Source organism: Carassius gibelio, chromosome A16 (assembly GCF_023724105.1).
Source record: "Carassius gibelio isolate Cgi1373 ecotype wild population from Czech Republic chromosome A16, carGib1.2-hapl.c, whole genome shotgun sequence".
NCBI classification, from domain to species: domain Eukaryota; kingdom Metazoa; phylum Chordata; class Actinopteri; order Cypriniformes; family Cyprinidae; genus Carassius; species Carassius gibelio.
The window spans coordinates 8,102,987-8,119,773 of NC_068386.1; the positions used below are offsets into that span (position 1 = coordinate 8,102,987).

At 37.9% G+C, this 16,787-nt stretch overlaps 1 protein-coding gene across 3 annotated transcripts in view; it reads left to right on the forward strand.

Moving 5' to 3' along the window:
- Nucleotides 1-16,392, forward strand: part of LOC128030477 (phosphatidylinositol 4-kinase beta-like) — an 18,694-nt gene extending 2,302 nt beyond the window's left edge. For 2 of the 3 annotated variants that reach the window (XM_052618149.1, XM_052618148.1), the window contains exons 2-12: nt 1,725-2,752; nt 10,270-10,314; nt 12,031-12,258; nt 12,417-12,644; nt 12,733-12,842; nt 12,927-13,031; nt 13,116-13,239; nt 13,804-14,069; nt 14,150-14,282; nt 14,379-14,499; nt 14,596-16,392. In XM_052618149.1, the coding sequence (XP_052474109.1) occupies nt 1,745-2,752; nt 10,270-10,314; nt 12,031-12,258; nt 12,417-12,644; nt 12,733-12,842; nt 12,927-13,031; nt 13,116-13,239; nt 13,804-14,069; nt 14,150-14,282; nt 14,379-14,499; nt 14,596-14,777 (2,550 nt within the window). In that variant the 5' untranslated portion in view covers nt 1,725-1,744 and the 3' untranslated portion in view covers nt 14,778-16,392. The remainder of the gene's footprint in view (nt 1-1,724; nt 2,753-10,269; nt 10,315-12,030; nt 12,259-12,416; nt 12,645-12,732; nt 12,843-12,926; nt 13,032-13,115; nt 13,240-13,803; nt 14,070-14,149; nt 14,283-14,378; nt 14,500-14,595) is intronic. The other variant, XM_052618150.1, reaches the window with a different exon arrangement.
- The last annotated feature ends 395 nt before the right edge of the window (nt 16,393-16,787 follow it).

The following is a 16,787-nucleotide window of genomic DNA, read 5'->3' on the forward strand; positions in this document are numbered from 1 at the left end:
GTTTATATATATATATACTGTAGCAGTTTTGTAATCTAACTCAAGGGTTTCATCAAACAGTTAGATAATAATGGTTTGGGATAATAAAGTGTTGACAGAAGGAGTCTCTTGAGACTGATCGTTCATGATCTACATGTCTTCCTCTCACGTTTCCGGGTAAAGGCTGATTGAATTTACTCTTTCCATTGCAATCGGAGAAGTTCCGTGAAACATTTTGATACCGAACAATAGAAATAGGCCTGTGCTTGTGGTTAGTCTGGATCAGTGTTGCAACTCTTCCTGTTATCAGTTTAGGCTTGTTGTAGAGCAATGTTTTTCCAGTTTCACAGGATTTAACTTGAAGAAAGAGCTGGCAAGCTAGAACAGCATATAAACTGTCAGTTTAGATTTAACCATCCACCAGAGATGCATTCAGCATGTGATATGTGAGAGGAGACCTGACTCAGTCTCTACCATTTGACGTGTGCTGCTTTCAGAATCGGTTTTGATTTCATCTGTTGCAGTTTCTGTTCCTGCTCTTAAATTTCAGTCATCTAAGAACAAACACTTTTCATGCTGATTTGTCTTTCATTTAACTAAACTATTCAGGTCTGACTTATCTTACTTTCCATTGTAACTTGAGGACTTTCCATCACAGTAGAACCATGGGTACTTCTAGAAGTGACTTTATGTGGTGAACTACCTCTTTCTGACAACATGATCTGTTTTAACGTACAATAGGTTTTTAATGTAGCAGCTTTGTGGAATCTGACACTGATGCTTTGCTTTATCTGATATTGGCCTGCTGGTAATGGTGAGGTAATCTGCTGGAGGCGGATTATTTCGCTGTTCTGCGTAGCTGTGGATCAGTGGGACAGCGTGACCCTGGGGAAGTGGCTCTTAAAAAAGCCCGTTTCCTCTGGTTTATTGTGAATTTTATATTTGAATGTTTTGGTCACATGTTGGTCAAAACATATTTTTGTTCTCTGATTTCTCGGACTTTTATATGTAAGTTGATATTTTCAAGGCAAAATGAAATCAGACTTTCCCTGTTTACTGTCTTAATGACTGTTCCTGTTCATATTGTGCATAACTCATCAGAGTTATATAAGCAAGAAGTTTTCATCATCACCATTCAAAATATGGGGATCACTTAGATTTGTAAAAAATGTTTTTGAAAGAAGTATCTTATGCTCACCAAGCATAATGTATTTAATCATTAATACAGTAAAACATTCATATTGTGAAATATTACAATGATTTCAAAGTTTCATACATTTTAAAATATTTATTTCTGTGATTGCAAAGCAACATTTTCATCAGCCATTATTCAAGTCTTCAGTGTCACATGATCCTTCAGAAATCATTCTAATATGCATTTCTTATTATTATTATTATCAATGTTGAAAGCAATTGAGCTGCATATGATTATTTGATTGACAGAAAGCTCAAAAGAAAAGGATTTCATTTGAAAACGTCTTTACTGTCACTTTTTATTCATTTAATGTGACCTTGCTGAATAAGAGTACTTATTTCTTAAAAAAACAAAAACCAATGATTGACCCCAAACTTTTGAATGGTAGTGTAGGTAATTGCTCTACCACTGAAAAGTCCCACCCCACATTTGTCCTGCTAAATTGTCTATTTACTCATAAATTTCACATTACAGCATTTTATATGCATTGTGATTGCCATCCTGTTGTTTTTACTAAATCTGTGTTTTGTTGTCTCTCTGTGTTCTGCAGTGCCCTAGCAGTGTGTGGCCATGGGTGACACAGAGCTGGAGATCTCCCCTGCCCAGCTTGAGGAGCTACAGAAGAGCCCATCTGCTTCCTCTACCTCCACCACCTCCTCGCTGTCCCTGCCCTCGTCTCCTTCCTCTGGCCCTCGTCCCAGCTCCAGCCCGAGCACCAGTGAAGGCCTGCCCACCTCCAGCCCCCCTCTAGATGTCATATCCGAGGGAGTGGGCGAACCCATCCTGGTCATCGATACTGAGGTGGCTAAGAAAGCCTGCCAGGAGGTGCTTCAAAAGGTGAAGTTCCTAAAGGCCGATGGAGAGGTATCTTCAGCCAGCTCAGAACCAGTTTTGGTGAATGGTACATCACACCTTGAGTCCACCAATGGAAGAAAACCTCCCAAGATCAGCGAGCAGGAAGCAGAGCCTCTGAAGAATGTGCGGTGCCGTCAAAAGAACAACTCATCTAAGCAGTCCTTGCTCTTGCGTCTCTTTGAGTCCAAGCTGTTTGACATCTCCATGGCCATCTCCTATCTTTATAATTCCAAGGAGCCTGGTGTGCAAGCCTACATTGGCAATCGACTCTTTAGCTTCCGGAACGAAGACGTTGACTTCTATTTGCCCCAGTTGCTCAATATGTACATCCACATGGATGAGGATGTGGGTGACGCCATCAAGCCCTATGTGGTGCACCGCTGCCGGCAAAGCATCAGTTTCTCCCTGCAGTGCGCCTGGCTGCTGGGGGCCTACTCTTCTGACATGCACATCTCCACGCAGCGCCACTCCCGTGGCACCAAACTGCGTAAACTCATCCTGTCAGATGAACTCAAGCCCTCCAGCCAGCGCATCCGCAGGGAGATGCCACAGCCTCCCCCTTCCTGCCCCCCAGCCCTCCATCACTGTCATGGAGGACACAGCCTCTCACCCTCCAAACGCACTCACCAACGCTCCAAATCAGATGCCACCCTCAGTATCAGCCTCAGCAGCAACCTGAAGAGAACTGCCAGCAATCCTAAAGTAGAGGCCTGCCAGGATGAGGTGAGACACTTGTTACTCACATGCATGCTTACCTAGTTAGTTACATGAAAGCTGCTTTTAGATTAACCATTTCTGGCCATCGCTTCCACCTCCCACGGATGTTGTTTCTCAGCTGTTTCATGCAAATGCGGAAGGCAAACAACTCCGATTTGTGTGGTTTCTATGGCTGCGCTGGAAAAGGCCATTCGATGTTCCACTTGATGTGGTGCTGACACTCAGACAAGCTCTGTCAAATAAATATTCATGTAGTTGCTTACTGAAATCGAACCTAAAAAGTGACTGATTTACCATATGTAACAACTACATAAAATAGTGCTCTTTTATGGAAAAAGTAAGGGTGCTTTTTGGAGCCAATCACCAGAAGCAGTTTCTGCCAATACGATCACCGATACAGATCTTTTTGAAGCTTTGTCTTTATCATGTAAATTTATTTAAAGTGATGCTCAAATCAGGATTTTTATAAACATTTCATTTTTCAATTGAGTGTGCATTTATCTCTGAAGAGCGTGCAAGTGCTGGATAGTTTAAACACTGGCAAGACAAAAAGAAAGGCAAATTATAAACATTAGTGACGATGTGACACTGCCTCAATTGTGCAAGTGACAATTCCTGTGTCAACTGTGCAGTGTGCAGTTTGCTTATAGTTAAGATGCGATGTGGTGATATGAATCCATTTGTGCATTTTGAGAGGGAGAGAGAAAGAGCGCACGGTGATTCACTCATGTTGTTTGTGAAATTACATCTACAAGAATATTTCTTATTACTTTGTAAGTAATTTCACTAAAGAAATATAAATTGTACCTCATCTTCAGCATTATAATTAGTTTACCTGTGCTGGAGAAAGTTTGAGACGGTGCTGGTGCATATCATGCTAAACCTCTCACAACAGGCACGTTAGGAGCTTGAGGACAGTTTATGAAATCAGCCTTTATAGAGACTGCCATCAAACTTCCCAAAGCGATTATCGGTTGATCGTGATTGGTAGCCAATGAATCGGAGCACCCATAAGGAAAAAGAATGGGAGAGTCAACTTACAAATGATTCTGATAAATATTTAGGCCATATTACAATGCTGCTAAATTAATATTGACTAATCTAATAAGCATCATTAGAAATGTTAGATTTTTTTAGCTCTCATCTTAATTGAATGAAATATTGTCAGTATTTATATCATCAGCCTTTTTTTCGATTAACTTTTTAACTTGTATATTTGTAATGGTGCTTTACAATTCAGCCCAAACAAGGCATCTAAGAACAGATTTTTCCTTGATTTTGACATGAAATGCATGTTTTTCTATGTTCTAAATGCAGGTTATTGATCTCATTATGAGCGATTCATCTATGCATATGTTTTTAAACTGTAGACCTCATAATTTTTAATCAGAATGTCATAACTTGATTTTCCATTGAAACAACAGATTTATTAATAATTTAGTCTGCTTAACTCCAACTTTTTTTATTTTTTTTTTTTTTTACAATCGACTTTAAAATCTGTCAATCAACAAACCAACGATTAGAACCAAGTACCCACCCTACATTTATTTTATTTTAAATCACAATATGGAAGAACACATGTGTTGCTGTTTCCGTTTCAAGATTTTAAAATGCTGTCTAGATGGGTTAGCTCACTAGGTTTTGGAACAGAGATGTATCGTCTTAAGCCCCTTTCAGACTGCACGTTGGACCCGGGAAATTGCCGGAACATTGCCGGATTGCCTTCAGTGTGAATGCAAACACGTCCTAGGATTGATTCTGGGATCGATCCCAGGTTGGGGTCCTAGTAACATTGCCAGGTTCAGTTCCGGAATGAGCTCTGTGTGAACAAAAGCCAGAACCAATTGCGTAAAGGGTGTTTTTTGTAGTGATGACGCACATTATTGTGCGACTCTTTTACTATTTTTTATTTTTTTTTAAGGCAGATCAATGTTCACAACCATTAAATAAGTGCAAACTATAATGAAACCGAGATCAGGTAGTTCCTCACTATCTGTGCTGAAGCTGAGATCGTTCGCCAGCTTAAGTAAAAATTTTACGTGCCTGTCCTTTTCACTTCATACATTACACGTTACATTCTGAGGTCACGTGTCATTACAGGACCTTTACAGATTATGTGTGAACGCACGCACATATCCCGGGAAATCACTGGCAGTGTGAATTAACCAAAATCAAACGATCATGGAACAATTGCCGGGACACATTACCCATGTATTATCCAGAATCTCAGTGTGAAAGGTGCTTTAGCGTGTTTGAGTTGGTCTGCCATGTCACTTATGAATTTACATTTTTCAGCTTTAATCACTGTGAAGGCAGAAGCCAGCAGGGGGATGAATAGATTTTAGTTTTTTTGCTCTCAGAAAATAATTAACTACCCATGCTGACTGATTCCAGAAGAATGATGCTTTGCAGCTCTTCTGTTAAGACAGCCCCTCTTTGTTTGTGTTCATTTGCACAGTCATGATGATAGTTCTCAGGACTAATTGCCATGCCACTAAGTCACCTCTCATGCTTCTAATAAGTGGCACTTTGTGATTCACAGCTCCAGGATTAGATCCGAGGTCAGTGTGACAGACAGAGCAGATCCTGTTTATTCCACATAAATCAGATTACTCATTACGGGAGTTTCCTGGTGGCTGACATTAAACAGCAGATGAGATTAATTCACAGCAGATGAGACCTACACAATTTATTTGCAGAACTTTAACAATTATTATTCAGTTAATTTGGAACTGTTAAATGACTTAACAAGCACTTTAATTGGACCAAATTAACAAATATTGACCAATGTACATATACACCATTTAGAAGTGAGATTTGGAATGGTAAGATTTTTTTTAATGTTTTTTTTAAGATGCTTTTATGCTCACAAAGACTGCACATGTATGAACAAATACTATTTTCACAATTTACTATTACTGTTTCATTGTAATAAATTTTACAATGTAATTTATTCATCTGATGGTAAAATCAAATTTTCAGAAGTTAATTATTACTCCAGTCTTCTGGATCACATGATCCTTCAGAAATCCTTCAAATATGCTGAGTTGGTGGCTCAGGAAATATTTTATATTATTAACAATGTTTATTTAAAAAAAAAAAAAACAGTGTTGCTTAAAATTTCTTTGGAAACCATGGTACATTTTTTTTCAGGACACTTTTTTCCAAATTAGAAAGTTCAAAAGTACCATATTATTTTGTATAAGATTTGATAATTTAATGCACCCTTTCTGAATAAAAGCTTTAATTAAATTGAAATAATAACTGACTCCAAATGGAAGTGTAAATTGTCCATTTATCTTTGTTCCCTTTTATAGCAGGCTAATTTGTGTGGTCAAGGGGATTGGAGAGTAGTTACAATTTACCATAATACATGCTGTATTTATTTTTTAATAAGGCATTATGGTTTGGAATCATTGTCATGACAGTATTAAGTAAATGTTTTAATAAGAAAATTTATTCATTTGTGGGTGTCAGTGTGATTCTTACAGATGTGTGTCCACAGCTTGTCTTATCCAGTTAGTTTAATTGGCCAAGCAAATATGTCTTAATTTATATTAAGCTTTGTTATTAAGAGTTTATGTAACAGCTTTTCAACAGCCTGGATATTAGAATAGCGCATATTGACCTGCCCCTTGTCTTTTCTGTGTTCAGATCATTATAGTGTATCAGTGAAGCTGCAGGGCAGAACGTTATGCAATAACTTATCATGGATCAAGTTCTACTGTGATGTGGAACTTTAGAGCTCACTTCAGATTTTCTTCATTTTAACCTCGTCGCACAACACACACCCTCTGTTCTGACATTCAGGCATGTGGACATGATCACTTGCCTTCCTCTTTTATCTTCCTGCAGCATACTTTCTTCCCTCCTTTCTTCCTCTGAACGTGATCTTGGTGCAGCATGTGCTGCTATAGCAACAGTGATGTCACCATTAACATGGCAGTGAGCCACTCCATTGGTAAATAGAATAAAGATCAGCTATTATGAAATGCATTGCTCCACAACTCCTCCACGCCATTTACACACTAGTAAACTTCTTTTGAGAACTAAAGGTGGTAACGTAGGAATGCCACTTTGTGTTTAAATAACTCCACCTTGTGAAGTACAGTGTAGGTGTCTAATGTGAATTGCATTAAGCCGGAACAAACATTAGCCTTTAAAGGTTTGCTCAAAGCCTTGATGGCCTTTATTTAAGGAAGAACAGTTGTATAATGTAAATGAAAATCCATAAACTCTATATTGGGCATGAATGTGCATTATAAAAAGAAATTATCTATCTTTTCTTGTTTGTATAGCTTTGGGCATTGTGTCATGCTCACCTTTCTATTGGTGGAACAGGTGTAGAGCCTCATTTTATATCCCACACAAACAGCACTGATAAATTAACGGATCCACTGTGATTTATTTACACACTATGCTGCAGTTTTTCAAGCTAACTGTGTAAATATTTCAGCGTGTTGTTTTTTCTTCCTTCCTCGAAGTGAAGATTTTAGATTTATTCTAGAAAGATAAAACCAAGCATATCATCTCCCTAGGGTTTTTTTTTTTTTTTTTTTTTGAAAGTCTGTCAGGATAGAGGTTTGCCATGAGAGAAGGACCCCGGTGTTATTATGTGGAATATGGACCCCTGTTTCACCCCATCATGCCAATTAAATCAGAGCATACGGTGGAAATGAATGGGGCCAATTTTTGATCAAAAGCCACTGTAACCTTGATTCTTCTTTTTAAGAAAAGGAGGGGGAAAAAAGAAAACAAGGGATGAGTCAGTTATTATTATGGTTATTATTATAAATTTTCTAAGTGGTGCTTGTCTGTTCAAGAGTTGCCTGTGCTAGAGTTGCTTCCACAGGATCTTGTAAACAAGACTGAATTATAAAGTGACTGTTTGCTGGATGAGGCACAAGTAAACATGACAGCTGCTTGATATTCCCTGAAAATTGAAGCAAGACCGATGTATGACACTCCCTGAGAACTGAGACATGACAGCTGTTCAACAGCTGTTACACAGCCCTGGAGAACAACGTTAGGTCCGTGCAAATTGGATGCAAAGTATGTTTATTAGTGGCCAATGCAGGGTTGTAATGACAAGTGCCAATCTGTTGAGTTTCAGGTGGGTGGCAAGCAGCTTAGGTAGCCACTGATCATATGCTGCTGAGGAAGAAGCCTGGCAGAACTTGGCTTGGATGCGCTGCTATCTTTTGCCAGATGTCAGAGGGGAAGGGTCGAGTCTTGCTTTTCTAAGTTGCAGGATGTTAAGGGGCAGCTTTCTGATTTAGGGGCTAGTCAGGCTCCACTGCTCACTGTGCTTGCACTTTAGTTCGTGCAGCCAGGTGGGCTGTGTGGATTTGTTTATTTGCATAAACAACTAGTACATCATAGACCATGGCTCAACAATCAGGATGTTTCCATAGTTCCTTTTTTTTTGGCCCTTGCAGAAACTATTGTGTTGTTTTGTTTTTTTAATGTTACAATATATTGTTTTCTATGAGTGAGTAAACAAGATGATTTTCACATTTAAAAAAAAAAGAAAAATTCTATCCTACAAGCTCCAGTTCTCAAAAGTCCTGGAAACCAATTTTCTGTATGTTTTTTATTGTCTTATTCAAGTGATTTACAATTTTTTGTTTTTCACTAACCACGCATAAACATTGTTTTCTTAAAAACACAATCATGTACATACATGCCGCTCACATATTATTATTATAGCCCAGTTTGTGCTGATTACAGTGATATTAGACTTTAGCCATTTAGATGTGTATAAGAAACTGAAAAAAGCACAAATGTCAGGGCATGACAAAACTTCTCCAGGCCCCCACAATACCCTTAGACCTCAGAGGGTTAAATAAGCAGTGATTTTTGGGTAGGTTTAACAGTTTTCAGGTTCAAAAATAAAGTAAACAGATGTAAAATAACACTTCACTGTATAAATTAAATACATATTAATCTTTCTTTATTGTAACAGTCTTTATTATGATTAATCTTCTAATTTGTTTTTGTCTACATTTTTAATCTTTATTTGTAAGTTTAAATATGTATGAGATCTCCTTTACTAAGATGGGACTCTTATTTTGACAGGTTTTCCAGTGCTCCTGTGGAGCACGCTATTCTTCGGATTTAAAGTTTGTCAGTTTATTAAGCACCCCCCCATGAGATCTGTATATATTTGTTTACTGTTAGTTGTTATAAGCGTTTTGTGTAATTAATGCACTTCTCATGCTGTGTTTTGTTTTAGCTCTTATGATGATTTTTCTGGAGTGAAAAAATAAAACATCAGTAAAGTTTTGATCATCATTCAGATGAGGTCCACCACACTTATGAAAGTTACAGAAGTTATTTAGTATATAAAAAGTATGTGGTCTCTTGTTATTTGATTAGCATTAAACTGCAGACAGCTGTGGTAGGATTATGCAACAGACATACAGCTCAGTGCCTTCACGTAGGTAATTAATAAACCATTGGTTTGTTATAATGGCTTTTTCCTTATATAGCAGATATGCAAATGTTGCAAATTATGGAAAAATCGGTCGATAAATACTGGTGGCCAATTTATCTCGTTGGCTGATACATTGGTGGCATACTGACATCTAAATTTGCTGTTTTGGGGGTTCTCCAGGACCAGGATTGGGAACCACTGCAATAATGAATAGTGGCACTAGCATAACGTATATCTGTGTCTCATGTCCACACACTCCAGCCTAACACTATTTTTTTTTTTTTGCAATAATATAATATAGTCTATATATATATATATATATATATATATATATATATATATATGTATATATATATGTATATATATATATATGTTGTAATAACACAGTAGTACTATTATATGGATAATTAACAACATGATGATAGGAGTTTTAATGTTTGTATAAGTTTTCATGCTTTGTGCTGCATCTCAAGCAACCTTGGTAATTAAACCTGTTTCATGTTCTTAACCTGTTTCATGTCCTAACCAGCTGTCACGACTCACGAGTGACCATTATTTCTGAGGTATTTCCACACCAAATGGGAAAGCTCATTGGTTGAATGTGCTGTGTATTATTACAGTAAATACAGGCTAATGCTGTAAACGTTTTATTCATTTTCTGATAAGGGTTTATGTTTGGACTTCTTTAAATCATAGCCATTTTACTTTAATATGCAGATGATAAAACTAATCCAATGGTTAGACGTGGCCTTGCCAGAGGAGTGTGTATAGGTGTGTGTGTGTGTGTGTGTGTGTGTGTGTGTGTGTGTGTGTGTGTGTGTGTCTCCTGTAATCCCTCATCTCACCACCAGCACAGTGCTTTACATGGGTTTGATCAGAGCAGCTCTCAGAGATTAGGCCAAGTCACCATCAGCAGCCAGAGATAAACATGACAATTTTCAGGCCTGTGGAGCCACGGCCAGGGCCTGCTGCTCTAACAGATGGGATGAGTGTAACGTTGTGATGTGTTTTTGTCTTGTTCTGACCCCCTCCACCCTCCTCTGCTCTTGCACTATAACTCCCCCCACCCTCCTCTTCCTTTTCCCAGGATCTGAGCTCCAGCTCCGACAGTCTCGAGCTAGAGGCTGGTACAGTAAGTCTCTCACGTCTAATAACGCTCCTCTGTGCTTGGTGGGATGATGGCTGTGTCTGTTTGCAGGCGGGGTTGACTCCACAGATTCCTTCAAATGTTGGCTTCAAGATTTGCAATCATGCTTTCAAATGTCACAAATTGGGCATAACATTGGCACTTTACATGAAAATAGGGTATGGTAGGGTATTTACATTCACAAATAGGGTATGAAAGGCTTAATCATAAATGTCTATATATGACTAAAAAAAATAAATAATAATATACATTTTTATAATTTACTACTAATAATAATAATAATAAAAAATGAACTACTTTTAATTTTGTATTTTATGTAGCATATCTAATAGTCCTCCAGTGGATGTAGGAATTGGGCCTTTATTTTAAATAAATTTAAGTTACGAGACACCAATTTTTACCTTATTTGTGAAAAATGCCTATTGCATGTTGCATATTGATATGAACAATACAAGTCTTCATCAGTGAACTGATGGCATGCTTGCAAACACTTGTTCTTTGTGTGGTTGTTCTTTTCAGTTTTAGCTGTATTAGCCTAATTATTTGGATTTCCTCTCATTCTCCTATTTAATCAATCAGTGTCTAAGTGTAAGAGTTTTTGACTTATTAATTTGAATAAAGATGGGGCAGATTTGTTTTGGCTTTGGTTATCAAGACCTTTGGTTTCTTACAGAGAGTTTGCAAATCTTGGCAAAGGAGAATTCTCTGGAAAGAGTGTTAATTTGGTGGAATGAATTCTTTCTATTGGTGTTTTGGGTGTTCTTTTTCATATTTGCAAAGGATTAAGTGGTACTTTTAGTTCTTTGGAAAATAAGTTAATTTATGTCCTGTTTCTGTAACCCCTTCTACACTGATAACATATATCCATGTATCCTTTGACATCTATGAACCATTGGTTGCACATGTGGAGGAGTTTGATGAGTCTTTCTCCACATTTTCCTGTTCTTGGATGACTTTATTTGTATTTGTGTTAATACTTTTTCCTCATTTCAGGTGATGCTATTCATTCATGACTCACTTGCTCCACCCTGTGGTCAGCTGCTGCTAAAACCCTCTCTTACCATTTCTTTTTTATGTCCATGCTTCACTTTGAGTTTAGCATGCTGTGCCGATCATGCATGCAAATTTTGAGCACTGCTCCACATATTCCAATGCTGAATAACAAAAAAATAATGTGCAATTACTCATACATCCATTGATATTCAGTGATTGGTTTAGTTTGGATGTACAGTCGGTTCAAAAATTTTAGGCTTTGCTACTACTCAATATTACTCTCTGACTAATATCAATATTAAATAAGACAGTGATAGATTAAACATGCAAAAAACAATTATATATATATAATATAATATATTCGTAATTGCCTTTTAGCTGGGATATGTGTTTTAACATTGGAAAAAATGACACATTGCTCTTTATGCGTCATCACACTGCCTGAATATCTGAACTGTGCTGAATATCAGCACATTGTTTTCAGGTAACAACATTTGCATATCGTATCGTACCATTTTAAATCAGTGGTACTTTTATCAATCATTTTTTAGATTTTGTTTATCATGCAACCTTTTTTGTTAAACAATTCCTCTGCAAATGCCTAAATTGGTTTGCATAGACGTCAGTTTGTGTTAAAATGACTTCTTTTTTTTTCCCTTTTTTCCCCATCATCTTCATTTCCTCTCTCAATCTTCATTCTGCTCTCAGCCTGTGCGACTGACCCCTCAGAGGGAGTTCATTAAGTCTCTAATGGGGATCGGGAAGAGACTGGCCACTCTGCCCACTAAAGAACAGAAGACCCAGAGGCTCATCTCAGAGCTGTCCCTACTCAACCACAAGCTGCCTGCCCGGGTCTGGCTGTCCACGGCTGCTTTTGACCACCACGTGGTGCGTGTGCCCCACACACAGGCCGTCGTGCTCAACTCGAAGGATAAGGTAAGGTTGTGCTGAGATAAGAATCCATTAGTTTCTTCTAATGGGGTTTGAAAGACTCTTTCTTTCCTTATTTCATTTCTAAACATTGTTAAACTGGCTTTTTTAATTTATAAAGAATATGAAAAAACGAAAAAAACTACCTTTTTGTGCTTTTCCAGGCACCTTACTTAATCTACGTAGAAGTTCTGGAATGTGAGAACTTTGAGACGTCGAGTGTTCCAGTGAGAATCCCGGAAACACGAATTCGCAGCACGCGATCCGTAGAGAATCTTCCCGATTGTGGCATCACGCCCGACCAGCGTGCCAGCAGCTTCTCCACAGTTCCCAATTATGACAACGATGACGAGGCATGGTCTGTGGATGACATCGGAGAGCTTCAAGTGGAGGTACTCGGACAGAGCGTCTATAAGGGCAACATCTACAGATTTGCTATTGTAAGAGAGCTGACCATTGTTTTTTTTTTTTTTTCTCAAGTTTCCAGAGATCCACACCAACAGTTGTGACAACATTTCCCAGTTCTCAGTAGATAGCATCACCAGTCAGGAGAGCAAGGAACCTATTTTTATTGCAGCTGGAGATATCAGGTAGACTTGGAGACAATGCATTTAATAATTGCAAACTGTAAGAAAGAGAATACTAATTTAACTGGAATGTTTTTGTTATTTCAGACGACGCCTGTCCGAGCAACTCGCCCACACCCCCACCACATTTAAGAGGGACCCAGAGGATCCCTCAGCCGTAGCCTTAAAGGAACCATGGGAGGAGAAAGTCAGGTATGTGTATGACTGTCTTCACCATGGTTGGTATTTTCAATCATTTGTTTAGTCTGATTCAGTCATTCCTGTGTTGTTGAGTAGACGGATAAGGGAGGGCTCCCCCTATGGCCACCTGCCCTACTGGCGTCTTCTGTCTGTTATTGTGAAATGTGGCGATGACCTGAGACAGGAGCTTCTCGCCTATCAAGTGCTGAAACAGCTACAGGTTACACTCTTTATATTTTGTCTTTCAAAATGGGGCTAAATCTTGGGATGCATAATATATTGGTACCATATTGGATATAGGCCAATTTTTAAAATATTATTGTACATTACCGTTGAGAAGTTTAGGGTTGGTAGGATTTTTTAAATGTTTTGGAATTAAGTTCCTATGCTCAAAGAGGCTACATTAATTGCCGATTTGGTACGCAAGAAACATTTCTTATTATTATCAATGTTGATAACAGTTCTGTGGCTAAATATACAGCTGTTTTCTAGGTCAAAATAAATGTATAAAGAAACTACATAACTGATTTGTTCTTTTAAGGATCCTAAGATGATTAGAAAGTTGAAAATGACAGCATTTATTTGGAATAGAAAACGTAATAAATTAAAAAGTCTTTACTGTCACCTTTGATCAATGAATCATTAATAAAAAATAGTTAATAACTTTTTATTTTACTGACCCCTAACTTTTGAACAGTAGTTCAAAATGTGTTGTTTGAAGCAAGGCCTCCTCAGGCATAATATGTTGCTATACTGGATCTTCTCACCATCTGTGGTCTTCCAGATTATCTGGGAACAAGAACGGGTTCCCTTGTGGATCAAGCCGTACAAGATCCTGGTCATCTCCTCAGACAGTGGTATGATTGAGCCGGTGGTCAATGCTGTGTCCATTCACCAGGTGAAGAAACAGAGTCAGCTTTCATTGCTCGACTACTTCCGGCAAGAGCATGGGAACTTCAATACAGAGGAGTTCCTTACCGCTCAGCGCAACTTTGTTCAGAGCTGCGCTGGCTACTGTCTCATTTGCTATCTGCTGCAGGTCAAGGACAGGTGAGTGAGACCATGCTTGAATCATATACGAAGAAAATAATTTTTATTATTTCTAATCACCATTTTCTCTTGTTTTTCAGGCACAATGGAAATATCCTGCTAGACTCTGAGGGCCACATCATTCACATCGACTTCGGCTTCATCCTTTCCAGCTCTCCACGTAACCTGGGCTTCGAGACATCTGCCTTTAAATTAACCAGTGAATTTGTTGATGTAAGTAAAACTTTATATTGGATGAAGAGAAGGATGTAAAAATAATGATCTGCTTCTCAGTATCGGACAGAATTTTCTAATCTGTGCATCTCATAGGTAATGGGAGGTCTGGATGGAGACATGTTCAATTATTATAAGATGCTTATGCTCCAAGGCCTAATCGCTGCACGCAAGCACATGGAGAAGGTCATCCAGATTGTAGAAATCATGCACCAAGGTATTGTTTGTCTGAAACTTCAGGGGGTGGAGCATCTATGTCTTTCTATATTCATCTGAGGACACTTTATCATTCCAGTTTTTATATGTTCTGCAGGTTCTCAGCTTCCCTGCTTCCACGGCTCCAGCACCATCCGTAACCTGAAGGAGCGTTTCCACATGAACCTGACGGAGGAGCAGCTGCAGGTGTTGGTGGAGCAGATGGTGGACGGCTCCATGCGTTCCATCACTACCAAGCTGTACGACGGCTTTCAGTATCTCACCAACGGCATCATGTGAGAGGTGGCCAGGGAGCACACTGACTAGAGCGCTAAAACTAAAAAAAAAAAAAAACACTGCACCGCTTTAAAAACCACTCCTAATGCCCGCTTCCCAAAACCTACCTTCAGACTGATAAAATATGGATTTTTTTTTTTTTTTTTACACCCTGACTGAAGAGGTCTTGAGCTGTGAAGTAACTGTTTGTCGTCTTTTTACAACATCCTTTCCTTTTGTTTAAACCCTCCCTTTTTTGTCACGACATCTCGCAGTACTCTGGATACCCAGAGTTGAGTTTTATCCAGCTTTCCAGTGCCTCATTTAAACACTACGCTGCTCTATGACCCACCTGTGTGACTGACTTCAACACCCCATATTATCATCATCAGAGTTTTTTGTTTCTTAACCAGTAATGATATCAGAATTTCAACACACACTCATACAGTAGGGTGAAAACAGGAGATGCTGTATCAAAGCCTGTACATTGCATTGTGAAATGAGGGAATCGGATGGTAAGCATTGCTGTATTGTTCAGATCTGTGAAGTCAGTGTTACATGAACTGTTTAAGAGATCTTCAGCTCAGTGCCGCACAAGTAAGAGACCGTTAAGCCATGAAACGTTTGCTTAAAGTGTTCTCATTTGACCTGGTAAACCGTGATTGGGTTAATGAAGCTTTTTAATTCAATATGGATGTGTTAAACGTCAAAACACCAAAGACACAGATCAGTGACTCCACTAATCAAATGAGAGGTTTAATCTTCCAATACATGTAAAAGGTGACATAAAATAATTAGGACTTAATTCAAATAACCTGGTCTGTTTTCTAGGTCAGAATAAACGTATAAAGAAACTATTTTGAGTTTCCAAAGGTCTGGACTGAAATATGGTGGACCGAGAGATATGAACACTATTTATTGCCCTTTTAGAGATATTTCATATAATGACACTTACGGAAATACACTCTTAACGTTCTCTGTGGATTTCATTTCATTTTGTCATTTTGTTTAGCACGTTATAATCCTATTTGTGCTAGTTTGTACTGCTTTCCTGAATTTATAATGTGCATTTTTACAGCTTATCTCAATCTGAGGTGTGCAGCCATGTATAAATGTGTGACTGTGAGCACTGGAGTTTTTTTTTTTTTTTTTATCGAGAGGAGGTGTTCAGAATCTGTTGCACAGGAGAAACGGAAAGGGCTATGAAAAAGTGAGCGAAATCAGCACATTAAATCAACACAGTCTTTCTTTGTTTTTATTTCCTACACAATGTACAGGTATACAATTCCCTGCCTAAAATGTCTAGTTTTTTATTATTATTTTTCTTTGTTTTCGTAGAAATTGGGCATGTGTTGAGCCTCGTCTTATTTCCCTGTGATATCAGTTCTTGTCTTAACAGTTTTAATAGATTCTCTTAGCGGGAGCCACAATTTCTTTCCATTTTTTGCCTGAGCGAGGGCAGTTTAGACGTTGTGTATGTTTTCAACAAGCTTATCTTTTCTCTTTTATACTTCTATTGTTTCAGCATCAAACTTCTTTTTTTTTTTACTTGTAAAACGGACCAGCTTTTACGATCATGTGAATAACCTTCCTTGTGAATGTTGCTTTGTATAATAAATTAAATGTTCCCGTTCCACAATCTGTATATTTTTACAAAAAAAAATTTAAGACCCTGTAATTGATATTTTTCTTTATTTTTATTTAATTTTTTGTGAATATCACAATCCTACATACCTGTATAATTTCTAGTGTAGTGTATGTGTGCGTGGACACATAAAAATGTAATTATTGATAAATAGTTTTTAGTAAAATTTTCAAAATGCTATACTTATTACTCTTTTACTATTGTACAAAATATATTTTTTATTGTACTAGATGGTTTGAAAAAAATTAAGACAAATAATTTGCACCATAGTAGTGTTTAGAAATTTTCTAAATATTATTTATTTTATTTTTGTACGTTTATAAATAATTTAAAATTGTTGTGAGGCACTAAAATGGTTTCACCACACTTTCTCCAGCCGAGGCCCAGAG